This window comes from Cetorhinus maximus, chromosome 18 (genome assembly GCF_964194155.1).
Source record: "Cetorhinus maximus chromosome 18, sCetMax3.hap1.1, whole genome shotgun sequence".
Lineage (NCBI taxonomy): Eukaryota > Metazoa > Chordata > Chondrichthyes > Lamniformes > Cetorhinidae > Cetorhinus > Cetorhinus maximus.
This window is the reverse complement of record NC_135896.1, coordinates 35,736,267-35,757,169: the sequence shown is the minus strand read 5'-3', so window position 1 is coordinate 35,757,169 and position 20,903 is coordinate 35,736,267. Positions and strand designations below refer to the sequence as shown.

Here is a 20,903-nt window from a genome sequence, read left to right as displayed (position 1 = left end):
TTTTTCCAAACTGACCCTTCACTCTAATCATTCTCACTCTCAAAAATAACCCACTATAAACATGAAAATTATTTCTGCTAAATTAAATTAAAACAAGGCATTTGAATAACCTTTTCCAAAAGCCCACATATTTCAGCCTCAAAGCATAATCCATTAAGCAAAGAATCACTTGTTTTATTTCAATGAAATGGCAGGCTCTTTCATTCGGTGACTTCCAAACTCTCCTGGTCATTTCTAAGATCAAAATCCATCAAGAACAGTAATTAAATATTTAATGGTTAAAAGCAGTACTCAAAAGGTGCAGCCAATCAGATTAGATAATCATTACCTAGAATAGGTTGAAAGTGTTTGAATGAAAGCTAAAATTAATTTTGCTACAATTGTGTTTTAATTGGAAAATATTAAAATATTATAAAGTATATCTGAAAATAAAAGGTTTTGAATAAATTATCAAAATTGTATTACAAAATATTATTTTTAAAAATTAACACTTTTGAAATTGTAGTCTTTAGATTTCATAGGTCTCAGGTATGTTTAACACCATAGATATATGCAAGTCCACATCAGAAAACTCACCTTTACTGTATCAAATGGATGCCCTACAAGAACACCTGCAACACCTGCAACAAACAAACAGCAACCAAATTAACCTATTTGTTCAACTCCTGCTGGCCAGCTCAAGGAAAAGCAAATATACAGATTAAATTTCTATATCAAATCATTAAAAATAACAGGAATTTAAACCCAATATATTTCCTATGGCTTGGAAAAGCTACATACCCATTATACCTTTGATGTCAAAAATATCACCTAGCCAGTAAATATGTAAGACGGCTTGCCATTCTTTGGGGAGTTCTGCAAATCAGAGCCAGGCCTTCAACACTAGACAGACAAGGTTTTATTTCCAAAAAGCCTAAAAGGGGCAGGACTCCAGCAGTATCAACTACTATCATCTGGCAGCAGGATATAGTACAGAACAAACCCTATGGCAGCTTGTATCCCATTCACAGCTTCATAACTAGCTCAGAATGTGTTTGAATCCATTGCTCTTGATTTGACATACTGAGACGGTCCTAACAAAAAACCTTCTAGTAATCTCTCCTATACTCTGAAGGCTCTCATATAGGTCAGGTGTTTCTCACGTGTCGGTGCAGACTCGATGGGCCAAAAGGCCTCTTCTGCACTGTGATTCTCTCCATGATAGGGACAAATTAATCAGAGGTCTCACTCTCAATCATCGAAAATTTAATGTGCTGTGAACAAGATGAGGAAAGGATTTTCTTCAATTGTGTTACACCCATGGCTGAACAGCCTGCCCCTATTTCTTATTGGACTTGAAAAATGGCCACTTGGGTGAGGTCCTAAATGAGCCACACCACAGTACATGAGCACTTTCAGAAGAGTGGGAAAATATGGCTGGGTTTACTTAGACTTACCTGAATGCCATCCTTCCTATTACAGTAGCTGTGCTTAAGCTGCTCTTTGGCTGCACTGAAGCACTAAATTAACTGCCTAATTTTTCTCATGGTACAATAACTGGAGACTTAATTTTAGTAAAAATGTCAACGAGGTCAAGGTCAAGTTCAAAATGAGATTCCTCAAGTTAACTTTTCCCATAACATTACTGACGTATTTGGAACAAAGCCAAGAATCAACATAGTCTAATAGACTAACCATCTGCTAACTTCAAAGCTTTGTGCAGGATATACAAGCATGTTTTCGATATAATTTCATCCAGAAAAGCTTGTTTTGGTAAAACATGGCGTTGCAATGTATGCCAACACTAAAGAGAATACATGCTTTGTAAAATGAACTAATGGATGTTACAAATAACATTCAGGATGTTGTTCCAAAAGTGGGATTCCTGTTAAAACAGGAACAAACATTTTGAATATGTTTACTTCCATTATTAAGTGAGGATGTAAAGGTACCACCCATGTGAACCAAACCATTGGTTCCAGATCCTTGGGATTGTTATAGTACATTCTTCACATTTCATCCTCTTCACTGTAGTACAAAGATGTTTGGCATAGCAAGGGTTTATGTGGGACTGGAGAACAGTACCACCCATGGTTGGATGTAAAGTGTCACATGACAACAGATTAGCAGACATGTTAGGACATGGAGCAGACATGATCTAGGGACTTGTGTAGAAGTAAGCACAGACTAAGCTCCTAGTCTGGGGTATACTTTGTACACATGTATATAGTTATATGTTACCAATAAACAGTTACTGTTCAACCTTACAAGCCTCTGAATCTTTTCATGAGACCTACTGAACAAACCCTTACAACATTCACAAAAGGACACATTAACCTGGCATCACTACAATAACCTGCCCCCATCTTCTGCCTACCTTCCATGTTCCATTAAATCCCACCCAACATCCTTCCTTCTTTCCAATGGTCTCAAAAGGCTGGAGTTTGAACTAAATTGAGCACCCCAATTCAGCCACATTTCAAATCTAGAGATGTGCTAGATCCTATCCGTCCATCGCTATAATGGTAAAAATTTGAAAATTAAACCTTATGACCCACCCCCCCACCCCAAAAATTCTTTTTTTTTTAAAAACCAAACACCTCTTTAGGAGCATCAAATAACAGAAAACTGGGGATCTAGGGATACAGTTAATCATTAAAAGCAGCATTGCAGGTTAGCAAAGCAATGAAAAATGCCAACAAAACACCAGCACTTATTTCTAAGGATAGTGAAGTGAAATTTGTATAGGACCCTGGTCAGGGTGCCCATTGGAGTGCCATGCAGAGTCCTGTGGACGAGAAGCAGGAGTCAGGGCTGATTTTGGGTCATGAGCCTGTCCCTGAGAGAAACTGATTTGCATCATGATTTTCATGGGGGTGATCCCTTCACGGATATGGAGATGGTTTGTTGTCCAATTGGAGGCTGCGCAGACAGAAATGGAGCTGGGTAAAAGGACGCCCAGGCCTTCAGGGCAGCTATTACTCAGGCTGCCACTTGATAGGAGGAAGAGTGGCAGAGATTGTCAGAGCCTTGGGCAGCACTGGAGTGAAACCAGATGGCACAGGAAAGCCGGAAACCTGGCACACGGGGCAGGGCCTCCCCTAGGTTCTCAGATGTGAACCCGAATGTCATGCTCAATGAGTGAGGTGGGGGTGCCCTCTCCATGAAGGTTGGCCACAGGAGGCCACCCACCCAGACCAAGGAGGTGCGGGTGGAGGTGGCAATGTTGTGAGTGGCTGGAGCATTGTTAGAAGGACCAGGATCCAATGTCAGAAGAGGTTTAATGACCTCCTATGCTCTAGCTCCACAGGACAGGCCTCTGGGTATCCACCCCCAGCAGCCAAACCAGCTGAGGAGCCTCAGGGCACATGCTGCACCTGAACATGGGAGGGGTGTGCGCACAGGGCACTTGTTAGTAACCCCTCAGGATGGCTCTGAGCCATAGGGCTGCTCTCCACCAGGAGATGCAGCTTCTAATGAATAGGAACAAGTGACGGTGACCACAGGAGGCAACCATGCGTTCTCTCACTCTTTTGTCCTTGCAGGAGAAATAGGCACAGAGAGCAGGCTCAGACTGCCACATTACTCCAATGGAGGGGACAGCGATGAAGATACCCAGGATAGTAATGAGGCGGAACATGGCCCTGACAAGATAGGAGCTTCTGGTGATTACAGCGGGCAATTTGGTCAGTGAGGGGATACAGTGCACTCCACCTGGTCTGATAGCATGTCACACAGATTTCAATTGGGCAGGTTCAGCACTGCAGTGACTTCTACTCTCTTAGGCTAGCTGTTATCATCTCTCCTGTTAATCCCACAGGCGCAGATGTCCAACCCCTCCAGAGCCCTCTCCCTCCGCAGGCTCAGAGCAGCACGAAGAGAAAAAGCACCATCACAGTTTACTAGCACACTGTCTACTAACACAGATACACTCACCTCAGTAAATCCTCACATATGTTTATAGGATGATACTGGGTGAGAAGCAGGGCACTAGTGCAGGAGGAGGTGCCAGTGGCTCAGGCAGCTGTGGGCAGTTTCCCCTAGAGGATAGAGAACAGACACAGTCCTGCCAGTTGGGCACAGATGCAGGACCTTAAGGAGGTCACTGGTAAGGAGGCTCTACTTAGATCAGCAGCAGCATTGTTCCCACATGTTGGAGTTCCCTGAGGCAGTGCGGGGTCATGGGTAGAGAATGGAGGCATCCATCCAGTTCATGTGTGCCACAATAGCTCAGGGCCTTGAGTGCATAAACTTCGCCATGGACAGAGGGGCCAATTTCATGGAAAGCCAAATGCAGCAGCATTTGGAGTGCATGCTGGAACTGCACACTGACGTAGACAGGATGCATAAGACGCTGGGTGGCATGGACTGATCAGTGGCGCTGGTGGTGGAGAGATCTCTGGAACACCGGGCAAGAGCTCAGGATGCCACAGAGGAGGACAAGGATGCCAACCTTCATCATTGTCAGCCTCCTTGGTTCCTCTAACAGACAGAGTGTAGTGCACAGCAGGGCTCAGTGACCAAGGCTGCCCTGCAATGATGCAGTGTCTAGACAAATGAGCAGGCTGAATCCTGAGGCCACAAGGGGAGCACTGCTCAGAAGTGGCCAAGAGCAAAGGCCACCACATCGCATGCAAAAGTGAGTGGTTCATTAGGGTGTGTTCTTACTATTTGTCAACTGTTTTCCTTTCTTCGCACTTTAAGCGACACATCTGGGACTCCTTTCATTGCTGTGTGACATTTCCTGCAGAAGGTAGTGAAGGAAATCACAGGTTCCTACATAGTGAGGGCAAAGTCTTTGGGTAGATGTGCTTTTCCCATTAGCAGTAAATGACGAGATGTTTGAGGCTATGTCTTGCATAGAAGTATTAACACAGGTATCTCAGGCTCACTTACATGCTATGCCCCTCAACCTGGCTCAGAGGGGCTCAATTTGAGATGTTCCGGATTCAGGTGATCCCTGACATTCATAGCAGCCTCACGAGATCTTCATGCCATGCTCCTGTGCAATATGGCACCTCTCTGATCAGCATCATCTGTCCCCTTTCCTCTCCAGTGCCCTCCTGCCACTTGGGGTTCTGCCCTGCCAGCAGAGGCTGTTGTTGCGCATCATCACTAGGCCAAAAATCTGAGATTTGTGGCCTCTTGCCTGCTGCAGCCTTCTCTGTGGACATGTGGTCATTCTATTGTGATTGGCAGCCTTGCACCCTGCTTTTCTGCCCACAATGCTGAGGGAGTGACAGCCCTGTTGAGTGTCTGAGTGCTGACTGCCTCCTTTCCCTACTACATGCACAGCTCCAAGGGCACTTCTTTGTAAACAGTCAAGACCCCTCTGCACCGTTGGCCCTTTATGCAGCCAAATTAATGTCCTGGGACTGCTATGACTGGCTTCCCACTCTTCAGCTGGTCAGCACCAGGCACTGCATTCAACCCGTGCATTCCAGTGAAAATTTCACCCCCCCCCCGCCCAACCACCCTTTAACCAGCTCATGATGAGCTCTTTAACAAATTTAACTGGCCTTAATTGGGAGGAAGCTGGGATCATTGTCCCGGCCTCCCCCATCCCTGTCGAACATTGCCGATGCTGGGAACAGTGTCTCCATATCCTGGAGGCGCCGGTATTTTTGGGACACACCCACCTCCATTCCCGGCCTTGTTGGGAACTGGAAATTCAGCCTCTGGTCTTGATATTATTAAAAAGAGGGACATAGATGCACTAGGAAAAGTGTAAATTAAAAAGATTCACATGGATGATACCAGAGCTGAGAGATTACAGCTATTGGGAAAGATTGATCAGATTGAGGCTTTTCCCTTTAGAAAAGATAAAAGTCTTAGAGATGATCAAATAGAAATCTCTGAAATTATGAATGAGTTGGATAAGGTAGATGTGGAGAGAATGTTTCCATTGAGAGAATGTTTCCATTGAGAGAATGTTTCCATTGAGAGAATCCAAAACTAGAGTTCATAAACATAAACAGGAACTAATAAATCCAATAGGGAAATTCTTTGCTCAGAGAATTAAATTCACTACGTTGGGAAATGATCACTTAGAGAAAAAGATGATAACTGTACAAAGATATGCTGAAAGGCTGAGATGAAGTAGATGGAATAGGAGGCAACTCTTCGATTAGATATACCAGCTTTAGTTGGCTGAATGGCCTGTTTCTGTGCTAGATATTCTATGTAAGGTACAATATTTGGTGTTTGCAGTGACAATTTGACTTGCAAGAAAATATCAATTTAAAAGAGCAAATTAAAGAACATTTGTAACAATTTACAATAGATGTTCTTTGAAATGAACTTGCTGTAGTTATGAAAATGTAGACGTTCTTTCGAGAATTACTCAGGATTGATTCAATTGGTTGCACTTGCCTGAAGGTTGAAAGGCTGTACTACAAGCCACAAGTCCAGGCCCTGAACAGTTAATCGAGGCTGTCACTTCCAAGTAGAGCTGAGGGAGTGCTGCATTTTCACAGGTGCCAAATTTCAAGTGGTTAATATCCCAATGCCATATAGGAGCTCTGCCTAGCAACAACATGTAAACCAGATTGGGGAAGAACATGCTGTTAAAGTAACAGAGACTAATGGCCATCACTGTCATCATAGAATGATATAGCAGAGGAGGCCATTCAGTCATCATGGCTATACTGGCTCTTTGGTAGAGATTTTTCTCACTCTCCTTGTTAATCCAATCCTTCTGCCCCTCTTTAATTCTCATTGTGTTGATTTTATGTTGAATTCACCACTCTAATTTACACTTCCTTCTCAATCCCTGGGCTGTTAACTGTCACATTCCTTCAATCTGATTGGTTAAGTTGATACCCAATTGCTTTCCAAACTGCACTGTTACCAGTTTGGACTTTTAGCAATTGCCATGCAAAAGATGCAATAGCCTAAACATGCAAAGGCACGTCTAAGTAACAAAAGATGTCGGTAGGTGTGGTTCTACAACAACTAACATTAACTCATTGATGTTTACCAGACATTGGTGTGCCTATTCACCTACATAAAAAATACTGCACCTTCTGAAAAAGCAGATGGAGCCTCCATTTAATGTTTTATCTGAAATACAATGAAGCACTCCCTCAGAACTGCACTGCTGTGTCAGCCTGGAGGATAGGCTCAAATCCTCAAGTGGAGCTTGCAGCCACAACATTTTGATGTGGAGGCAAAAGCACTACCAACTGAATTAAACTGGCACATTGAAAGTGCTATCTGAATCTAAGGCCCAGGTTTTCGCCATGGATAGCTTCTCCGCCGAGGCAAAAATCCAGGAAATAGCTAAAAATTCAAAGTCCTGCACCCAAACCTGGAATTTCCATTCTTCGCAGGGGCAGGACAGGACTGGGCTGGGGTTTGCAGAGGCAGCTGGATTTTTAAATCACCAGCTGCCCCCACTGCTGTGGGATTTTGGAAGAACAGGTGTATGGAATCCAGAGTGTGCAGGACAGAACAGGCAAGAGGGGGTCTGCACTTGAGATAGGGCCCCAGGACACCTTTGGCAGAGGTAAGGCACCCTTTGAGAGTGTTAAAAGTGAATACGATTACGCACTCCTTATGCATGAAATCACTGGAACCGTCAAACCGGTCCAGAAAGTGGTAAAAACAAAAAACTGCGGATGCTGGAAATCCAAAACAAAAACAGAAATACCTGGAAAAACTCAGGTCTGGCAGCATCGGCGGAGAAGAGTACAGTTGACGTTTTGAATCCTCATGACCCTTCAACAGAACTAAGTAAAAATAGGGGAGAGGTGAAATATAAGCTGGTTTAAGGGGGGGGGGGGGGGGGTGGCGGGTGGGTGTTGGGACAAGCAAGCAGTGATAGGAGGAGATAACCAAAAGATGTCACAGACAGAAGAACAAAGAGGCGTTGAAGGTGGTGATATTATCTAAAAGAATGTGCTAATTAAGAGTGGGTAGCAGGACAGGCAAGGTACAGATAGCTCTAGTGGGGGTGGGGTGAAATAAGACTAAAAGGGCATAAAAGGTATAGATTTGAAAATAATGGAAATAGGTGAGAAAAGAAAAATCTATATAAATTATTGGAGAAAACAAAAAAGAATGGGGAAGAAACAGAAAGGGGGTGGGGATGGAGGAGGGAGTTCAAGGTCTAAAATTGTTGAACTCAATATTCAGTCCGGAAAGCTGTGAAGTGCCTAGTCGGAAGATGAGGTGCTGTTCCTCCAGTTTGCGTTGAGCTTCATTGGAACAATGCAGCAAGCCAAGGACAGACATGTAGGCAAGAGAGCAGGGTGGAGTGTTAAAATGGCAAGCGACAGGGAGGTTTGGGCGATGCTTGCGGACAGACCGAAGGTGTTCTGCAAAGGGGTCATCCAGTCTGCGTTTGGTCTCTCCAATGTAGAGGAAACCGCATTGGGAGCAACGAATGCAGTAGACTAAGTTGGGGGAAGTGCAAGTGAAATGCTGCTTCACTTGAATGGAGTGTTTGGGCCCTTGGACGGTGAGGAGAGAGGAAGGGAAGGGGCAGGTGTTGCATATCTTGCGTTCGCATGGGGAGGTGCCGTAGGAGGGGGTTGAGGAGTAGGGGGTGATGGAGGAGTGGACCAGGGTGTCACGGAGGGAACGATCCCTATGGAATGCCACCAGGGGGGGTGAAGGGAAGATGTGTTTGGTGGTGGCATCATTCAAAGGATCATCCTCCGCCATTTCCGCCAACTCCAGCATGATGCCACCACCAAACACATCTTCCCATCACTTCCCTGGCAGCATTCCGTAGGGCTCGTTCCCTCCATGACACCCTGGTCCACTCCTCCATCACCCCCTACTCCTCAACCCCCTCCTACGGTACCTCCCCATGCGAACGCAAGATATGCAACACCTGCCCCTTCACTTCCTCTCTCCTCACCGTCCAAGGGCCCAAACACTCCTTTCAAGTGAAGCAGCATTTCACTTGCACTTCCCCCGACTTAGTCTACTGCATTCGTTGCTCCCAATGCGGTTTCCTCTACATTGGAGAGACCAAACGCAGACTGGGTGACCGCTTTGCAGAACACCTTCGGTCCGTCCGCAAGCATCACCCAGACCTCCCTGTCGCTTGCCATTTTAACACTCCACCCTGCTTTCTTGCCCATGTCTGTCCTTGGCCTGCTGCATTGTTCCAGTGAAGCTCAACACAAACTGGAGAAACAGCACCTCATCTTCCGACTAGGCACTTTACAGCCTTCCGGACTGAATATTGACTTCAACAACTTTAGATCTTGAACTCCCTCCTCCACCCCCTTTCCATTTCTTCCCCCTCCCTTTTGTTTTTTCCAATAATTTATATAGATTTTTCTTTTCCCACCTATTTCCATTATTTTTAAATCTATACCTTTTATACCCTTTTAGTCTTATTTCACCCCACCCCCACTAGAGCTATCTGTACCTTGCCTGTCCTGCTACCCACTCTTAATTAGCACATTCTTTTAGATAATATCACCACCTTCAACACCTCTTTGTTCTTTTGTCTGTGACATCTTTTGGTTATCTCCTCCTATCACTGCTTGCTTGTCCCAACAACCACCCCGTCCCCCTTAAACCAGCTTATATTTCACCCCTCCCCTATTTTTACTTAGTTCTGTTGAAGGGTCATGAGGATGCGAAACGTCAACTGTACTCTTCTCCACCGAGGCTGCCAGACCTGCTGAGTTTTTCCAGGTATTTCTGTTTGTTTCTGTTTCTGTCCAGAAAGTGTGTGTGTGGATGAGGGCTGGAGGGATTTTTTTATTTCATTAAACAGAGTGGTGGGGCACAGAAACAAGCCTTGTGCCCAGCCTGCCTCCACACCCAGCAGCCTGCACACTCATTCCAGGGTCACCCATCCTGACTCCTGTTTCAGCAAATCATCCCCCCCGCCCCCATTCCCCAACCAAAAATTTGACCTGCGGTTGGACATTTTTAATGGCTGAGTTGGCCAAGCCAGGAAATCTCCTGACTCTACGAACCTGACCCGGGGACAAAAATCTGGATCCAAGTCCTTCTTTTTGGATTATTGGATTTGGAAGCATGGGGAAATTAAACAAGATGGATATGCTATGCACTTCTAGTCAATGTTATTATTTTTCTTTCCCACGAGCTTTTGATGCACCGAAATCTTACTGCAATTCTAGAGCTCATTCCTGAAAATACCTTGGTCTGGCTGAAAAATAAAAACTAAAATTTCCATTTGACACTGGGTACTTAGCATTACAAGATTTCCTTCTTTACACAGAGCATCAAGGAGATGCAATGAAATTTGGCAAGATGCCTTCAAATGTTAATCCTGACACCTGTAAGATTTTAAATAAAAAGCAAAAAAACGCGGGGAAGCAAGAGTTTAGCTGAGGGAAGAATTAATGTTTCAGTTCTATAGTTGCTATAAGTTCCAGCACATCTCTAGTGTTTACATTTCTTGCTTTTTACTAATCAAATCTTACACATTTCCCAATCATGCAGCAATTGCACATGTACATTTCTCTTAAGGAATCTAGAGAGCGTGGAACATAGACAGAAATGAGTCGGCATAGACCTGCATTAATGCCCCAAGGGGTCAGACAACATTATGCTCATTGTGACTTTATGTTGGCTGGAAGAAACTCAAATGTGGCTTCCAGTTACTCATGAATTACTAATCCCCATACCATAACCACAACACTGCCGTATGCAATGTCTGAACTGAACAGATTGGGGGAGGTGGGGAAAACAGTATCTCTTTCAATGTATATGTGACTTGACAATACTATGAGCAGCTTCACTTATGATGTTTCAACTATTATAGCCATTTGCAATGCAAAATAAGTTCGCGCAAATATTCTGAATAAAAATTATTCATGTTCTATCAGTCAATATTTTTTCTAGCCTGCGGTCTTCAAATTAACTAGTTGAACATAAATTATAAAGCCACATGTCCAACTAAAATGGGCATTTCAAGTTTTACTGCAAAATTCTCCATTATCATGTCTTATAAAACAGTCAGAGATTACAAAAAGAAACAAAATAAAGTGAGAATGTGAGGTGGAGCTATAACAGTTTATGACACCATATCATTACAGATAATAAAAATGTAATTGGTGAACAAGTCTGCAAATCAGAACCAGAAGACCAGCATGTTTCTCTTGGTCTCAATATTCCCAGTAGTTTTCTTTTAACTTATTACCTAGCTTTTGATATTTTAGGCACAAGACATTTTACAGTTGAGGATTTTGAATAATACGCAATATACCTGGATGTCATGACACTTTGAGAAGCTGTATGATCTTTTTCATGCACTAAAACCAGGTATAGCCATAGCAACATTCCAGACTGCTCATAAATCAATGGTGTTCAACACAGCTCACTGGCTGTTTACAACTTATCTGTTGCTCAGTCTGGCTCTTTAACTTATCAATATGATTTTGCAACAGTACAGCGTTGCAGCAGTCATGTGCTACCCTTGGAAGGGGAAGTGCCATTTTCTGCAGTGGCATTTTTCAAGAGAAGGTATTGGCTCGAAGTCTCTTCCTCAGAGTTCAATGTTCATGGTCTGTCATGTGCATTTTGCAAATCTCACTGCTGAGCTCAAATGTGAAAGCTTGGGCCATACAAGCTCAAATGTGAAAGCTTGGGCCATACAAGCAATGTCCAAATGTCTGAGGCACCAACCTCTTCTGATTTCTATATTCAGGTCCAACTGTGCACATAATCTGTTTCTTTTCTACATTTGTAAAGCAACTCCTGTTCTGACTGGCATTCATATTTTAGATAGCATCTTGTATGACATTATAAGCCAGATTTTACAAAAATGGTGAGATGCACAAAGCCAAGAAACAACATGTTTTGTGTGCCTCCCAATATATCGAGATGCAAGCATATTTTTCATTCTAATTGTTACTAGGATTATTAGAATTTTAGGAAATTACTCTTTAAAAAAAAAGGCAGGATTATGCTAGCACGAATATTTTCACATTACACTGAAAACATCCTTGATAGAATACTAGCAGAATATTTTAACTAACAACACTTTTGCCAGTAACAGTGCCATGAACCAGTAGCCACTGGTGTTACTCTTGAACATAAAACGACATGACCACTGTAGAACTAACAGCAATATTAATGGCTGTCTTGTATTTTGTAATGCAGGAAGACAGCTACAGCAAAGTGCAGAATTACAACACATTTCATGGCAATACACGCGACACATCAGAAATAATAAATAAATTGGATGTACTGCCATATCCACTTGAAATATCTTGATACTTCTCCCATAATGGATGGAATTTTCTGGCCCCTCCCGCTAGTGGGATTTTCTGGTTGCACTGAAGTCATTGGACTTTTGAATGGCTCACTGCATTTTACGGCCCTGCTCCCCACTCCCCCACCCCCGCCTCAACCATGACAGGGTCGTAAAATTCCACCCAATGAGTTACTGTTGAAATATAACAGCTGTTATGTAGGCAAGAAAGTTCAAGTCCAAACTTTTCTCAACCAAAACCACCCAAGTAAAATGGCAGGCTAACATCAAATCGATAGTTGCACTGACTCTGGTACGTTTATGCCATTCACCAACAAGGACACTGTACAGGCTGTGGTCTCGAGTTAAATTACACATGCAAGGAGAGCAGATATTAACAATTTCAGATTTCTGAATCAGCACTTGTGTTTGGACTGCAGCTATTTGAGCTCATGCAAGAATTAAGAGAACAGGCACCAACAAACATTGTGCTGAAGCATGTTTCTAATGAGTCTAAAATCCATTACCATCTAACTGAGTTTTCATACAATCAAATGGGTGGTCGGGAGTGTGTAAGAGACAATCAAATGGGTGGTCGGGAGTGTGTAAGAGACAGAGGAGTGAAAGTTGAACAATGACCATTCCATATAAGCATATGGATAGGGGTGTGGGGGAGAATGCAGAAATATTCTCAGTCTCTCTTTCAAAGCTGAAAGAAAAATACAACCATGCGTAAAGTTCCATTTAAGTTCAAGGCCCATTACAAGCATCACTAGATTCTTGCGTTGTGTCAATGGCATTAATTTGAACTAACATCACTGAACTACATCACTCATTCACTGAACCTGCCAAAGACTGTCAAGTATTTGATGAATGTAATCATAAAATCATATGGACCCGTTTACCAATTGTACTTGAATGTTTTTATTATGACAAAACACATCCAAATACAGAAATAACTATGGTCACATTTTCATGGCCACGTTAAGCTGAGCATTAGAATTGGGTAAGCTATTTCATGATTAGCAAAGATTAAGCATGCTAACAAAAAGATCTAGTAAGTAGATTACATTAGCTTTACTGGCCTGAATCAAACAATTTTCTGTATTCTTCTCTCCAAACTACTGTTTGCAGTACCAAGGAGAGGGGTTTGGCAAATATAATCTCTAAAGTAAATTAACAATATTTGTTTTACAGGAGAAAATTTCTATTAATATTTATTTTACACTCCTTTGCATTAACAATGTAAAACCAATAGAAAATCTCCATTTCATCGCAGACCGAGGTAAATATCAGCTACTGTAAGCACCACAATAATAAAGGTGCCACCAATTTTATTGCAGATTCTCCAAAATCATACAAGGGGGCCATGAAAACAGAATTTCTTCTAAAAGAAAACACTGGAGGTGGAAAGGGAGGGACGTATCTAGCCCGAGGACCTGTCTCTGGTTTAAAAAAAAAATCTATCTTTAAGCAAGCTTTCAAACAGTCTTGCTGTACTCACAAAATATTGCTAATTGCAATTAATAATGGCAAGATCAATATGTGTATGAGAATTGACGCTCTTTCAGACTATAATATGGAACAGAATTCTAGAATGCTACAGCATTGAGGCTGACAGCAAATGAGCTGGGTTTGTTTTTGTTTTAAAATCACATAAGTTCCCACAAGGAATTAACCTCTATTATTTAAGAATGCTGGGGAAAGGGTCCATGCTGTATGAAAAATTATAACTACTTAAAATGCTATTGCATTTCTCTACAAATGTTGATAAAGTGAGATTAAAATGTCCCAATATTTGTCAGTTTCATTAGACATGCCCAATAAAGATAGATCATATTCCTAACTTTCAAGATGTGGACTTTATTCAATGTGGACTCTTTGAAATTAAATTTTCCTTTAAAAAGTGGACAGTGTGCTACAAAGACAGCCCCCGAAGATCAGATGACCTTCTGTGATTCCTAGACGAACAAGGGTTAATTCATGTCTGAAAATACTTCTGGAACGTCATTAAAAGTCTCTCCCTAGAAAAGACATTCAAAACAAGAGTCAACTTGTGAATTTACACCTATTGCCTGGGTATTTAACAAAACTCAAATTCAATAGCACCACCATCACCTCACCCCAGACGCGATCTGCGAGCTTGAAACTTAAAGGGAGGTGTGGAGAGTTTATCACACGCTGGTATGAACAGCCAACGTTCATTCTCTGGCTATGGTCGCAATGGCATCTAACTTTGAATCCTTTGTGGACAATAGAATTACTGATTATATGGTCACATGATCGAAACTGACTTCCGTTAACAAATCATATTACTCCAAGGACCAGCCAGAGACAAGGATCAACAGGACAAGAGGGATCATCCTCCAAGAAGAAAGGAACCCTGTCTAATACAACCAGTCAACTCAGCCAGCAAGACAGGGGATAATTTGTCTTTACCTGCAAAGATTCATCTCCAAAGAAACTTGGCCACAACTTCATCTAGAAACCAAGAGACTTTCAACTTCCATTCATTTCCAAACAAGAAGAGAACCTATCCAACCCTGCAACTTAAAAGGACTATTTAAAGACGTGATTTGCTTCTTATTATAACCTAAATGCATGCTTTAACTCTAGAATTCATCTTTATGTATACGTGCGTGCATTTGAGGAGTTAAATGTTTTTGTTGCATTTACGTTTCGGGGTGTTATTTGAATAAACATTTATCTTTTCTCCTGATTTAAACCTACCAGAAAGCATGTCACGAGTCTATTATTAAAAATCACAACAACTCAAAAGGTTTACAACACTTCCTCTAAAATGCACATCTGATTGTGGACAACCAATGGGTGAGGAAAAAGGGGAAAAGCTATCCCATCATTTCTTTCCCAACCATAACATATTGCATTCTGCAAAAAAAAGACTTCCTAAAAGATTGATTTTTTTTTTAAATATGCAGCTAATAACCCTGGCATTTGCTTTTGGAAAGATTGCAGCTTGCCTAAGAAATTGATTTTCCACAAATTGTACAAATGGTGGATCATTGAGTGAAAGGTTAGACGTAAAATGATTGCATAAAGTGTTTCATGTATCATGTACTGTAAACCTAAAAGCAAATCTTGAAAATTGAGACATTGATACCTGAAAGCTCTTAATTTAACAATCAAAATTGTATAGTATGGTGTGCAAAGGAAAATAAATGCAATTAAGCATAGTAGGAGCCAAGTCATACATTGTCAAAAGCACAATGTCTTGCCTGCTCCAGAACCAGGAGCTGGAAAATTCTCCGTCCAAGAATTAAATGGTTACCGAGACATCTGGCTTGGAATCACAACGTTGAAGCAGTCTATTATAAAATAATTTTAAATAAAAGGGAAACATTTAACAAATATTACCCAATGACAAATGCAACAAGAGGTCAATAAAGTGAGGGGTCTGCTAAGGAGCCAATGTTAGTTATGTAATGTCATTTCTGGTCTGACTGAAGATACTACATGGAGAAGTTTAAAGATCTTTATGCAAACAGAAAGATGCAGGTAGCAATGACCATCACTGAATGCAACAAAATTACCAATTGTTGTTGAAAGGAGTTCATGAAAGTTTTACTGAAAAGGCAGTGAAGGGTCACACTAGATGGCTAATCAAATCGTGTTCTTTTGGAAATAAAGGCTACATTTTAACGGCAATGTACTTCTCATTCTTGAAGGTTCGATATCCTTGAACACTGGTTATTACCAACTTCCATGTCATAAGCCTATGGTCCAAACGTAAGGTATAAGCCATCTTGCAAGCAAAGTACCAAGAACAGAATTGCCGAGCTCTTTTACCATTAACAGCAATACTTAACTTGGGCAGGTCAAGGAAGTTTAAAATAAATAGAACTGCCCTCCATCAATATGTACAAAATATATTATCTGTGATCCAAAGATTAAACTCCAAACTGGAGACACAGCTGGCGCCACTAAGCAGGAGAACATAAGAAACAGGAGAGGAGTAGGCCAGAGGGTCCCACAAACCTGCTTCACATGGGGAAAAAACAGGACAACCATATCACTAGGAGTAAATTAAATGGGTAAAATTTGTGAAGCAAAATGTTTCAAAACACTACAACATTAATTATTAGTTCTTAATGAAGACCAAGATCCATTTTGAAGTTAAAGACTTGAGGTCTTATGGCATTAGGTCAAACATGGGCATGGAAATCTCCTTCCAATTACCACCCTCTCTTAGCTGATGAATCAGTGCTCCTCCAGGTGAACACCATTTGGAAGAAGCACAAGAGGTAGCAAAGATAAAGAATATACTCTGGGTGGGGGACTTCAATGTCTATCAACAAGAGTGGCTCAGTAGCACCACGAATGACCAGGCCCTAAAGTACCTAACAGACTGGACCTGGGGCGGTGATGAGAACATCAACAAAAGGGAAAACCTCCTTGTTCTTATTCCAATAATCAATGTCTCACAAATGTATCTGTCCATGTGAATATCGGTAGAAGTGACCACCGCACAGTCCTTGTCGAGACAAGTCCCATCTTCACAATGAGGACACCTTCCATTGTGCTGTGCAGCACCACCACTGTGTTAAATGGGATAGACTCAGAACAGATCCAGCAGCTCAAAACTGGACATCCATGAAGTGCATTGTTTGGCCATCAGCAGTAGCAGAATTTTTCAACCACAATTTGTAACCTCATGGTATGGCACATTCCTCACCCTAGCATTGGCATCAAGCTAGGGAACCAATCCTGGTTCAATGAGTCATGTAGGAAAGCATGCCAGGAGCAGCAGCAGGCAAATGAGGTGCCAAGCTACAACATAGGACCACATGAATACTAAACAGCAGAAGCAGCATGGTATAGAGAGCAAAACAATCCCACACCAAAGGATCAAATCAAAACTCTGTAGTCTTGCCTCATCCAGTTAAGAATAATGTTGGACAATTAAACAATTAACAGGGGGATGAAATTCCAAAAATATCCTCACCCTCAGTAATTGGGGAGCCCAGCATGTCAGTACAAAAGACAAGGCTGAAGCCTTTGTAACCATCTTCAGTCAAGATTGCCAGGTGGATTATTCATCTCAGCCTCCTCCTGAGGTCCCCAAGATGTCAATCTTCAGACAACACGGGTGGAATTTAGTTAGGCAACGGGGTCCCACCCCACTGTTTGAAGAACCAATGGGAGCCCTGTATCGCCTTTCCAAGGAAGGCCCGATGCTATTTTAGTGTAATCAGGCACTTACCTGGACAGCGCCAAGCCTCCCATTGAATGAAAGCCCAAGTAGGGCAGAAACCCCACCCCTGAGAGCTGCCAGCCAATCAGAGACTCCCAGAGAGTGGTGGCCACCGCCAGTAATACAATGAGGCCTTCACTAGGTTTCGTCACTGGATCCCTGGAGAAAGGTGACAGGGCGGGTTGGGGCTCACCAGAGTGAGGGGTGGAGGAAAGGTGGAGGGATCAATGCAAGTGCAGGAGGCTGGCATTCAATGGCTTCCTCTTTCCCGATGCCATAAGGGTGCCCCAGGCAGGATTTACTTGGAGGCTCTGAGTACGGGAGACCTGTGTGAATCCAGCTAAATCACTGAGCCACCATTGGACTCAAGGATAATTGGTTTCAACTGGCTCCTTAACGAGCTTAATTGCATTCCCGCCACCAGGGGGTGGGTTTCCTGTGTCAGGCCCTTTCCAGCCCTCATTAAATGCTTTTCCTGCCGCCCATGCAATTCCCCCAGCCGGCCCGCCACCCTGCCCACCCCAGCGGCTTCATTAAATTCCACCCCATGATTCACTCCACGTGATATCACAAAACAACTATTGTGAATACACCATAGTGCCCCCAGCTGCCGCTCAAGCTCCAAAACCCAGAGCAAGTCGCTCCAGTCGGAGGCACCTCCTGCACACACTTATCCAGGCGGCCAGGAGCATTTAGGGTTTCCTGGTGACTTCCTGCAGTGCATCTTCAGGTACAACACAGGCCTTTACCCAACAATGTGGAAAATTGTCCAGGTATGTTCTGTCCACACAAAGCAAGACAATTCCAATCTGGTCAATTACTGCCCATCAGTCTACTCAAAATCATCAGTAAAGTGATGGAAGGTATAGTCAACAGCGCTATCAAGCAGCACTTACTTACCAATAACTTGCTCATCAATGCTCATTTTGAGTTCAGCTTCTGACCTCATTACAGCCTTGGTCCAAAAATGGACAAAAGAACTGAATTCCAGAGGTGAGGCAAGAGTGACCGTCCTTGACATCAAGGCTGCATTTTACCGAGTGTGGCATCAAGGAGTCCTGGCAAAACTGAAATCATTATGAACTGGAGGAAAAAAAGTGTCCACTGGCTGGAGTCACGTCTAGCACAAAAGGAAGATAGCTGTGGTTGTTGGAAGGCAATCGCCTCAGTTCCAGGACATCGCTGCAAGAGTTCCTCAGGGTAGTGTCCTAGGCCCAACAATCTTCTGCTGCTTCATCAATAATCTTCCCTCCATTATAAACGGATGAAGTGTATATTTTGGCTGGTGATTGCTCAGTGTTCAGTACCATTTGTAACTTCTCAGATATCAATGCAGTCTGTGCTCACATGCAGCCAAGTCCTGAGCAACATTCAGGCTTGGGCTGATAAGTGGCAAGTAACATTCATGTCACACAAGTGCCAAGCAATGACCATCTCCAACAAGCGAGAGTCTAACCACCTCCCTTGACATTTAAATTGCTGAATCCCCTATCAACATCTTGGGGGTCACCACTGACCAGAAATTTAACTGGACCAGCAAAAAAATACTGTAGAGCAGGTCAGAGGCTGGGGTTTCTGCAGTGAGTAACTCACCTCCTGGTTCCCCAAAGCCTGATCACTATCTACAAGGCACAAGCCTGAAGTGTGATGGAATACTCGATACTTGCCTGGACGAGTGCAGCTCCAAAACACTCAAGAAACTCAACATTCATCCAAGGCAAAGAAACCAGCTTGACCGGCATCTCACACTCAAAGGGTTGTGATTCTTTGTAATACTCTGCCCCAGAAGGTTGTGGTTGCTCCATCAATGAATACATTTAAGGCTGGGATAGACAGATTTTTGGTCTCTCGGGGAATCAGGGGATATGGGGAATGGCCAGAGAAGTGGAATTGAAGCCCAAGATCAGCCATGGTCGTATTGAATGACAAAGCAGGCTCAGCAGGCCATATTGTCTACTCCTGGCCCTTATTTCTTATGTTCTTGTGTACATCCACCACCTTAAACATTCACCTGCTGCACCACTGGCACACAGTGGCTGCAGTGTGCACCATCTACAAGATGCTTTACAGCAACACACCAAGGCTCCTCTGACAGAACCTTGCGAACCCGCAACCTCTACTGCCTATAAGGACTAAGGCAGCAATGCATTGAAACACCACTACCTGCATGTTCCCTCTAAGTCACACACCTTCCTGACTTGGGAATTATATTGCTGTTCCTTCACTGTCACTCACTCAAAATCCTGGAACTCCCAACCTAACAGCACTGTGGGCATGCTGGCACCACATGGACTACAGATGTTCAAGAAGGCAGATCATTGCTACCTTCTCAAGGGCAAGTAGGGATGGACAATAAATGCCAGCCTTATCTGTGCCACCCACAAGAATGAATAAAAAAAGATAAATTTTGGTTATATTATTTCAAGCTTAGCTGTAAAAAAACGATGTGCAAAATTGTGGTTTCAATTGGGTAAATTAGCCAAGGAATGAAATGAAAATTCTTTGGATATAGTTGGGAGTGAACACCAGTTGTCGTTTAACCCTGTGAGAATCTAAAAGTGAAAATAATTCTAGGAGCTAGTTTCCTCTGTCTAGCAATCCAAAAACTACATAGAATACAAAGTACAGAAACAGGCCATTTGGCCCATCCAAGCTATGTATGCATTTTATTCTCTACTCAAGACTCCTCCCATCCTTCCTTATCTAACACTATCAGAATGATCCTCTATTCCCTTCTCCCTCATACGCTAATCAATTTTAAGAAATAAAATTTGAGAAACATAGGTAATAAAGCCAAGGATGAAACCTAAAGCGGCCTAATAGTTTTAGAAGATCTGATTCTCAACACGTCCAATCAACACAGTAGCAGTCAACAAACATCAGCAGAATGTTAAACTATCTTGTCAAAACAGTAGAAGTCACAGGATATTGAATGCTGAAATCTTTCAAGCAGTTTGATCTTAAAAATGGAGGGATTTCCAGATATTTCTGGATGGATGAGCTAAGATTGGCCAATAACTTCTCATCCATAAATATTTTGTCATCTTGCATACAACAACCAAAGCATTTGGCAACTAAAGCATGGTGAGAGCTCTGAAGAAGAGTCATAGAGTCGAAACGTTAACTCTGTCTTTCTCTCTACAGATGCTGTAAGACCTGCTGAGCTTTTCCAGCATTTTCTGTTTCAGATTTCCAGCATCCGCAGTATGTTGCTTTTATCTTGGCATTTCATGATGATGGTATTACCCTGGACTGTCATCTGTTTTCTTACAGCAAAACAGAGTGCAGGGTTTGTAAATGATCCTGTGGTCTCCCAAAGGTAGACTGCATTTCCAGAACTGATCTGCTATTGCAGACTTCAATAGGTATCTGCTCGAATGACTTTCTTTCATTATCTACTTGAAAGTTAACTGTAACATGAACCCAGATGCATTCCTAATTAGTAAAGCCAGTAACATTCAGTCTGATTTCTCATCCACATCATCTTTTTATAGCTGTTTCACACCAATCATGTCTTTAAAAGAT

The 20,903-nt window shown here is 42.6% G+C and overlaps 1 protein-coding gene across 1 annotated transcript in view; it reads right to left on the bottom strand.

Annotated features, from left to right (window-relative positions):
- slc25a29l (solute carrier family 25 member 29-like) overlaps window positions 1–20,903 on the bottom strand; it is a 36,039-nt gene that overhangs the window by 11,085 nt on the left and 4,051 nt on the right. The window contains exon 2 of the mRNA XM_078562381.1: window positions 577–620. Within this exon, the coding sequence (XP_078418507.1) occupies window positions 577–620 (44 nt within the window). The remainder of the gene's footprint in view (window positions 1–576; window positions 621–20,903) is intronic.